Raw genomic sequence first — 9,457 nt, forward strand, 5'->3', positions numbered from 1 at the left:
TTTACATCCTTAACAGTTATTTTTGTTAATAAAAAAAATCAGATATTCAAACTCAAAATCTCTTTCATTTAGATATTAAAAAAAGTATGATATATCCACACACCTCATTCTACTTCTCACATATTTTTTTAATTTTTGACCATTGGATCAAATGAATTGAAGAAGATCAACGAACAAAAATTATTAAGGGATGTGTGAGAAGTAAAATGAGGTGTGCAACACCCCTTAAAAAAATTAATAGCTGCTTGGGTACATCCCTAACCACAAACATTATACAAACAAATGTATTTTTTTTGTTCATTGATACAATTCTCGTAAAAAATGCCAAGTGTCCAAAACTTAGCCTACCCGAGCAACAAATGGGCTAAACAGATTCCTAAAAAATTCACCTACAGCAGCATACTCCTCAAACGCTGTAATCTCAGCCCCAAACCGAAAGAACTGCGGAAGAAACAGCCAAAAGGAGGTCACCATCACGAATCCGACGCTAAAACCTCCAGATACCAACCTCGGCAACCGCCACCTGCCGGTCGACATCGCCCTCTTCAAACCGATCTCAACCGTCAAACACACCCCGTGCAGCAGAAAGAAGCACGTGAGTCCCCACGTGGGCGGCATCCTCCCCATGTGATAAAACACGATCTCGTGCATCAAACCCGACACCACAAAGGTCGCGAGGACCGCGGGCAGCGGGGCCCACCTGCGGCCCACGACGCGTCGTGAGAAGCCGAGGGTTGGTTCGTACACGGTGGGTCGTAGGATGCCAGTGACCATGAGATTCCACCGCCGGCCCCAGAAGTCTTGGAGCGAGGTTGAGAGATAAGGCTCGTTGAACTGCGGCTCGAGCTCGGTGGCCAGGAGGGTTCGAGCCAGGGCTGCAGCCACGGCTAGGACGAGTTCGAGGAACAAGTAAATGTGCAGCGAATAGAGAACCCACACGACGTATGGAGGGATTCGGTCACTGTAATCATAGGCACGTAGCAAAATTCCAAAAAGCAGAGCCTTTATGACATGATTTAGAGGGATTTTATGGCCTACTTTGGGATCTGGGGGAGTTGGGTTCTCTTTGTTTTGGTGATCTGCAGGTGGGTTTTCTTTGGATTGGCCATTTTGTTTTTGTAGGAATCGAATTCCTTCATTTTTGGTAGTTTTTTTGTGTTTGGCTAATGGATTTGGAGGTGGGTTCTTATTTTGTTGGATCTTGATTGGGAGGCAAGCAAGAGGAACAAAACGAGCGAGAGAGATTGATGGGTCAGAAGCCAGAGGTCCTTTACCAAAAGCAAAGAGCAAGAGCTTGAAGTTTGCGAGCCAAGAAACGAAGAAAGATGTGTTGCCGGCAAGATGCATGGAGGAGATGAAGAGAGGAAGGTAGAGAAAGATGCAGACAATTGGAAGGAAACAAATGAGTCTTGTTAAACCTTTGGGGACGAACTTGGCAGTGGCATAGCAGTAACATACACACACACAGACTGAGAGCCATACCTTCAACAAGTTTATCATATCTCCATCCATTTGCTCCCTCCCCCCCCCCCCCCCCCCTCTCTCTCTCTCTCTCTGATCTTCTGTGTTTTTTTTTTTTTTGTATCCTTTTTGGATGAAGGTTTGACGATTAGGTTTTATGACTTATCAAAAGTATGATTTGCGAACAATTAAAACAAATCTAAAAAACAAACCAGTTATTATTTTCTTGAAATCATGTGACACCCATATACCATTCACGCGTAGTTTAAAATTAAAATATAAAATTTGATTTGATTTGGATTCGATCGGAACCCAATGTGATTAATAAGATCCGAATTCATTAATCTGATTATATGTAGATCTCGTCCAACTAATATTAGCATGTTGATTAAGTTTTATATTGAAAGAAATTGAGATATGTTATTTTACAAATACTATATTCTATTGTGTATCATTAAAGCAAGTTTTTTATGCAATCAAAATACACTTGCCATTGTCTCATTATTTAATTTGGAAATTACTAATTAATAAAATAAAGTAGCTACTTGTGATATTTTAATAGTTTTTAGGTCCAAAATTAGATTAAATAATGATCTGATTTAATCTAAATCCGATGCTTGGATATAATTCTCAAGTCAAATCCAATTATCCAAAAACGATATATATTGATAATCTGATTATAAATGCATTTGGATATAGATGAGGGGTTGATTTGCTGCATTTACATGTCTATATATATTTTAATACAATGATATTCTACATCTAAGAGGAACAGGATAATCTACTCTAAGGAGTGCGTGAATTGGGTTAACCCACACAATGCGCCAGCCACTTTCCTAAATATCGAACCCAACACAAATATATTAGGCCATTGTCATTTATGTGAATCGAACAAAAAACCTATCACTTAAAAATGATGAGGAATACAATTAGAACATATGAATCGTTGGTATGTTTGTTGAAGGAAGGGATAAGTTGAAACGGAAAAGTAGGAATAAAAATTACAATTAACCAATCACAAGGTTAGTTTTAATTTTATTAGTTTTAAGATAATGCTATCCACACACCCATTTTTACTTATGACACACTTTTGTTAATTTTGGTCCATCGGTCTTCTTCAACTTATCAAATCCCAAAGTTGAAATTGAGAAGAGTATGTAAGAGGTAAAAATGCGTGTGTGGATATCACCACCCTTTACTTAAAATGTTGTTTGAGAATTCTTAATTTCTTATTCAAGTTGACAACTAGAGTTATTAATATAGATGTTATATATACATAGAGCATCCCTTACGCTAACATCTACAACTCTAATTTCCTTTTCATGCTTACGAAACAAACCACATCAATAAGGGCAATGGGGTTTGTTGACCCCTCACACAACCATGCTTCTTTGTTTTAATGGAATATCCAATGTGACCCAACGTTTGTCAAGGGAGGGTCTTCGACTATTTTAACATAAAACACATAAAATAATCTAGTCTACCGAGTTTAATGTGATGAACAATTTCTCGCAAGATTTAGCGAGGAGGAGAGAGAAATTGAATGGCTAACTAAGCATAAAATAATGTAATTTTACTATATGCTCCTTACTCTTTCTTTCTATGTTTCTCTTCAAATCGAACGAGATACATATATATAGGACCATCGCAGGGACCATGTATTCACTATATATGAACTCTTATACATTTCACTATTTTAGCATTTTTTTTAAATTTAGAATACAATTATATCATTTTTACTGTCACTTAGTACTACGGTTTAGTGGTATTCCTCTTCTCTTGTAAGTGAGAGGTCATAGGTTCGATTTTCGTCAAAAACGAATTTGAACAACATTATTGCTAGCCAATTGTGAGACTAAGCCTACCTCATCTCTCTTAACGTAAACAATATTGTTTGTTATAAAATAAAAAATAAAAAATAAAGGTTATATAATCTTTACTGAGTTTAGGATCCTATAATCCTAGGATCAGCCTAGCCCATTCTTGGCCTTTTTGGGCCGTTATCTTTAAGTTGTCATGCGCATGTTAGAAGTTTATTGGGTCAAAGCTCAATGAGCCTAGAAATCGAAACTAATCTGAAGGCCCATTTCAGTGTTATATGCTCATGTAATTTACTAACTTCTATTAGGTTTAATTTATCCATCCTTTTAACTCAATCATTTTCCATTTAGTTGTTTAATTAAGTTTTGGATATGTGATCTATTAGGTTTTAATTAGTGAGGCTAGAACTCTTACTATTCGTTTACGAATTAAAAGGTTATTTTATTCTCCCTTTTATAAGAACTTAGGGTTCGTTTATGAAGTGTTTTTAAATAACTGAAAACACTTTTAGAATATTTTTGGGTTCCAAAATCACTTGAAGTGCAGTATGCAAGAACACCAGTTATGTGCTTCTTCCATAATTAAATTGTATTTTACTAAAGATTGATTTCAAAAATATTTTTTTTAAATGCTTTCAGTCATTTAAAAACACTTCCTAAACGAGCCTTTATCAATAATTCTCAAAGCTTCTACAAGTCATGAGAGTCACCTAGCAATTATCATGGTTGCTCAAGCTAAGAAAAATAGTAGGGAATACAGTCAACTATAAGTGCAATTGAATATGGTTCCTCTCTAGTGCATATTGAGAATGAATCCTATATCATAGGTAAAATGGACTTTGCTTATAAGTAATTGGGCTACTCTCATAGTGTAACCTTAACTTTCTTCACGGTATTAGAACAACAGGTTGTCTAGAAGCCCAAGGTCACACATGCTCCACGTTACCCAATTTCAGTTATTCACGTGTTAGGTTTGAAAATTTATCACACATAAGGAAACGTGTTAACAGTAAATCCCACCCCAAACCATAGAGCATGTTTTTTATTGTACACTCACATGCCTCTATGAAACAATAGAGAGTCCAAACAATAACTTGAGCCACATTCTTGATTGAACATGTCTACATATCATTATTAAGATTGTATCCATAAGACAATCATGTTGCCTCAAGTCTAACAAAATTTGCATCATTATCACTAAGAGAATACCTATTGCATGAAAACTAGCCTTGACATAAGTGTAATTTAGCCTCGAATGATAAAATTCAATTTCTAACAATGCATATCAAACGTCTCATTTAGTACTACGGTCTAGTGATATTCTTTTTCACTTGTAAGTAAGATCTTAGATTCGATTCTCGTCAAAGACAAATATGAACCATATTATTGCTAGTCAATTATGAGACTTAACCCACTCTCTCACCCCCTTGATATAGATAATATCATTTGTTTCAAAAAATAAGTCACATCTAACCTACGCTAAAATAATACAATGGCTCTTCACATGTCCAGTTTAACGAGATAGGATCCTTGTCGGATCCTATTTGTGAGGATCTCGGGGATCCTATAATCACATCCGTTCATCGTACATCGTACATCGTACAATCAATTTTCATCAAGTACTGTTTATAATTAATTTTAAATAAAAAAATTTACAATAATTTCTAACCATACGATGTACAATGAATGAATGTGATTTTAAGATCTCTGAAATCCTCACAAAGAAGATCCGGCAATGATCCTCAAAAATAGAATCCGACGAAAATCCTTACTCCAGTATAACCCTGACTCTTGCCCAATACTATTGAAGAGTCAACTTTAAAAAAAAAAAATTTATTAATAGCCAATAAAAACTAAGTCAGTAACACTCTTTACCCCATGCCCAAGCCTCTACTACCGACACCACACAAACGGTCGTAGAACACGACGCCAACGGAACCCAATTTTCAACCGACTTTGGTTCTTCAACTTTCATATAATCACAGTCACGTAATATATCATCACACCAAACTCTCGTCTCTCCATTTCAATCCATCCGAAAACACAAACACACAAAGTTGAAATCTCGATTTTCCTCTTATGGGGTACCTTTCTTGCCGAGCTGACTCAGCCATCTCCGTCGCCAATTCCCAAACCTCATCGTCCAAGACCACCGCCACCGCCACCGCTGAAAAGCCCATCAAGATCCAACACTTCGACTACAGTGATCTTGTGGCCGCCACCAATGGCTTCTCCGAACAGAAGCTTTTGGGCAAAGGCAGCCATGGCTACGTCTACAAAGCTATGCTCCGCGGCCGTCTAGTTGCCATCAAAAGACCCTCCAGAGCTCACAGCCGGACTCTCCGACCCAACTCGTGTTCTGCGCCGGAGACCGCCAACGAGGTCGACAACGAGATCGAGATCTTGTCTAAGATTCAGAGTCCGAGGCTGGTCAATCTTTTGGGGTTTTCGAATGATTCGAAAGACAGGCTTTTGGTGGTGGAGTTCATGAGCAACGGTACGCTGTACGATGTTTTACATTCGAGTACGAATCGGCCTCCGAATTGGGGTCGTAGGATTAGATTAGCTTTGCAAACTGCCAAGGCAATTGACATTTTACATTCATCGAGCCCACCTGTAATTCATAGAGATATTAAGTCTGCAAATGTTTTGATTGATCGTAGTTACAATGCCCGGTTGGGGGATTTTGGATTGGCTCTGAGGTACTGCCTGTTCGACGAATATAGGCTCCGGTCGACCCCTCCGGCGGGGACGATGGGGTACTTGGACCCTTGCTATGTGACCCCTGACAATTTGAGTACTAAAACTGATGTTTTTAGTTTTGGGATTTTGTTGTTGGAGATTATAAGTGGTAGGAAGGCTATAGATGTTGGGCATTCTCCGCCTTCGATTGTGGATTGGGCTATCCCGCTTATAAAGCGAGGGAAGCTGATAACGGTTTATGATCCGCGAATTGTACCTCCTAAGGACCCTGTTGTGAGGAAGCAATTAGCTGTCATTGCAGCCAAGTGTGTGAGGTCTTGTAGGGAGCGTAGGCCAACGATGAAGGAGGTTGTGGTTTGGCTTACCGGGTTGAGTAAACTGGTTCCCCTGCATTCGTGGAATGGTTTTAACAATCCGTGTACAATGGTAGAGACTGTGGGGCGGCCTGTTGAATCGAGGAATGCACATTTGAGTTCGAAGCAAGAGGGTGTTGGGGAAGAGAATTTGGAAGCCTTGGAAGCTAAGTTGACTAGGCGAGTATTGAGGAATTCGCAGAGAGTTTATTCAGATTTGGGGTTTAGTAGCAATCTGATGGAGCTTATGGCAGGTACTGATGGGGAGCCTGACTTTCATGGTAAAGCAGATGGAGATGATCGCAGTTCAAAATCAGCAAATTGGGTTTCTAGATTTGGTAGCGGACGATACATTGGCAGGATTAATAAATCAACTCCTGGTAACGGGAAACAAGTCCCTGATTTGATGCAAAATCATTCTTTTGGGAAAAGGTCGTTTACATGTTCAAGGGGAGATGATGCAATGCCTAATGTGAGCGGCAGTTCCCGTGCATCTGCTGGTATACAGCTTGCTGCAGAAATTTGATTTATGTGTATAAAACAAAGGCATGTAAGCTTTCTTGCTTGCTAATTTTACATTGATGTAGATTTGTTGTTGGTCTCTCATTTGTTCCGGGTTTTGTTATCTCGGCTCTAGTGGTGCATTCATTAATTTGTTAATGTGCTGTTAATTACCCCATATATGTCAGTCAAGGGTACAATGCTGATGTCCCCAATTGTAAGTTGTCGATCATTTTTGTTTTTCGTCTTTGTGAGTTGTTTAATGTCGATGCAAGTGATATCGTTGTTGTTCTTTGCAGTTCTGCATCTATATTACTGCATTGTTCCAATTTCCGCGATCTTATGATCTGCCGAGTCTCGAGTGTTTTGAAATGGAACGAGGATAAAATCTAGGATAAGATTTTAGCATAATGTTTGTGGCTCATTGCATATGCCTTCAGAGTTTTGTTATGTCTTGTTTGTATTCAAATTCAAATAAACAGAAGAAGAGGCAATCTGTTTAAGATTCAAGTGTTGTTTGCATCCCAAGAGATTTATGTTTAGTTGTGAGCTAATGTCTATGCATGCGGCTTTGTTTTGTTAGGTTTCGATTGGTGTCAAGGGTTGAATTGGATAATTCACTAGATTTAATGCGTGTCAAGGGAAGCAATAGATACTTTTGGGGAAGCAAACTTTTTGTCCAAGTTGAAGGTTGAAGTTGAATAAGTCACGAAGAAAACTCATTTCTTGTCCTAGTTTCTCAATTTTTCTTAATCTTTGACTTGAAGTAATACCCATTTGAAATCACGATTTAAGTTGGATTTTTTTCACATGCAAATTCAAATTGCACAAGAACACGTAGGAAGTTGTTAGATGGACGAGTTCATCCATTTTCTTTTAGAGTACAGATTGATCATATTTTTTGACGAACTTACGTTGTACGTGGTAGACAATTTGTTGCTTCTAGATGGGTTTGACATTAGGTCGACGAGGAAGAATTATTTCCACCAAGAAATATATTAAAAGGGAATGGCTCAACTTCCATCATGTCACTTTGAATTCTTGTTTGACGCTCTTGCAGTATCACACTGTTGCTTTGTTTACCCATCATGAAAATGTACCAGTCTTGTCAGTTAATTTAATTTGTAAAAGCTTCTTTATTTCCTAATCTCTTTCCCCTTTCATGTAACAAGGGACAAGAATCTTCTCTGGATTCTTTTTATAGGAATCCGAAGATCAATTAATCATGTCTATTCATATTACATCGTGTAGTAAAAAAGTATTTTAAATTTTAAATTTTAAATTGAATATAAATAGTGTCTAACGAAAATTAGCCGTACGATGTACGATAAACGGACACGATTAATTGATCATCTGGATCCCCACAAAGAGGATCCAGAGTCCTATTCCACAAATAAGGACCTTTTCAAATAAAACAAAGACAGATGACTCACTTACTAGTTCCTATCAAATTGAGAAGAATTGAATTGAAAATGAGTTTGAAGTGGAATTAGAATTAGATTCCTCCATCTAGGTAATTAAATTTAGAAAGATTTAGGACATTCGATTACTGATATTAGGTGATCTCCAACTATTTTCTGATTCCCTAAATGCTAGCAAACACTAGAAGGCGTTTGGACGAGTGTGATTTTGTTTCTTCTGACTCTAATCCCATTTGGTAAACACGCCCTAAGTGTTGATAAATCAAATGATCATTGACTCTTCATTCATAAGTCTCAAGTAAATAAATCATACATAAAATTGTATGAATTGTGAATAATACTAGATGTACTGCTACATCTCTGAATTACATTAGTTGACTACATTACGTGACAACTAAAGAACGCTTGTTACATTATTATTATGGCTGTTAATCTTCTTCTTAATCCTACTACATTTTGAGTTCGAGCACCCTCTTTTCCCTCATTCAGTCGGACATAAAGTTTCCTTGGAGAACGTAGATTTTTTATGACGCATTTTCTGGGTACAGTAACAGCAGTGCTGTGGTGGTCCAAGAAAAAGGACTGGACAAGTGCAGCTGCCAAACACTCTCTTTAGTGGTGACAATTCTTTATGTCGTAGCTGTTGCTATATCTGCTGTTTGTTTCCCTTTGGATTGGATAAAACAGTCAAGTACAAGACAAACTGAAGTTCGAAAGATGAAAAGATTCCGGAGCGCTTTTAGCTAGCTCCCCAAACACGGTTTTGAACTCAAAACGTAACCTGGAAGAGGAACTGTGTTTTTAGCTGTTTGGCAGCAAGGGTTTTTAGCTGTTTGGCAGCAAGCACAAACAAGTATATTAGGTATCCGTTTGTCAAGTCTTTACAGCTACTCCCACTTCTTGGCCTCTACTTTTTTGAAATTCTAAAATGAGGTAATTGTAGCACGGTCCTCATATTTAACTCAACTGGAGCAATACTCTCTCAACTAAAAATCTGATCATTGGTCCCTTAACTCTTCGAAACGTGCAGCTATGGTCGTCTTTGTCAATTTTGTCAGAACTTCTATCAAAACAAATTATGTTCGAAGTGTCATTGCTACAATTGGATTAAAGTTGATGGATCATTGCTCCAATTAGGTTAAAGTTGATGGACTATTTCTCTAATTGGGTTAAAGTTGAGAGACCATTTTTAGTTTCC

General features: G+C 37.9%; 2 protein-coding genes across 2 annotated transcripts; one reads left to right on the top strand and one right to left on the bottom strand.

Moving 5' to 3' along the window:
• Positions 1-252: 252 nt before the first annotated feature.
• Positions 253-1,877, bottom strand: LOC126598691 (acyl-CoA--sterol O-acyltransferase 1-like). The gene has a single exon (XM_050265052.1). The coding sequence runs from the start codon at positions 1,510-1,512 to the stop codon at positions 340-342; it is 1,173 nt and encodes a 390-aa protein (XP_050121009.1). The 5' UTR covers positions 1,513-1,877; the 3' UTR covers positions 253-339.
• A 3,288-nt stretch (positions 1,878-5,165) lies between these two features.
• Positions 5,166-7,167, top strand: LOC126598654 (serine/threonine-protein kinase-like protein At3g51990). The gene has a single exon (XM_050265016.1). It carries the CDS (start codon positions 5,361-5,363, stop codon positions 6,861-6,863), a length of 1,503 nt encoding a protein of 500 aa, XP_050120973.1. The 5' UTR covers positions 5,166-5,360; the 3' UTR covers positions 6,864-7,167.
• Positions 7,168-9,457: the final 2,290 nt, after the last annotated feature.

This window comes from Malus sylvestris, chromosome 2 (assembly GCF_916048215.2).
Source record: "Malus sylvestris chromosome 2, drMalSylv7.2, whole genome shotgun sequence".
NCBI classification, from domain to species: Eukaryota; Viridiplantae; Streptophyta; class Magnoliopsida; order Rosales; family Rosaceae; genus Malus; species Malus sylvestris.

Bases quoted from the DNA above. Each gene is read 5' to 3' on its own strand.
- LOC126598654 (XM_050265016.1), top strand. From the start codon at position 5,361: ATGGGGTACCTTTCTTGCCGAGCTGACTCAGCCATCTCCGTCGCCAAT.
- LOC126598691 (XM_050265052.1), bottom strand. From the start codon at position 1,512: ATGGATGGAGATATGATAAACTTGTTGAAGGTATGGCTCTCAGTCTGT.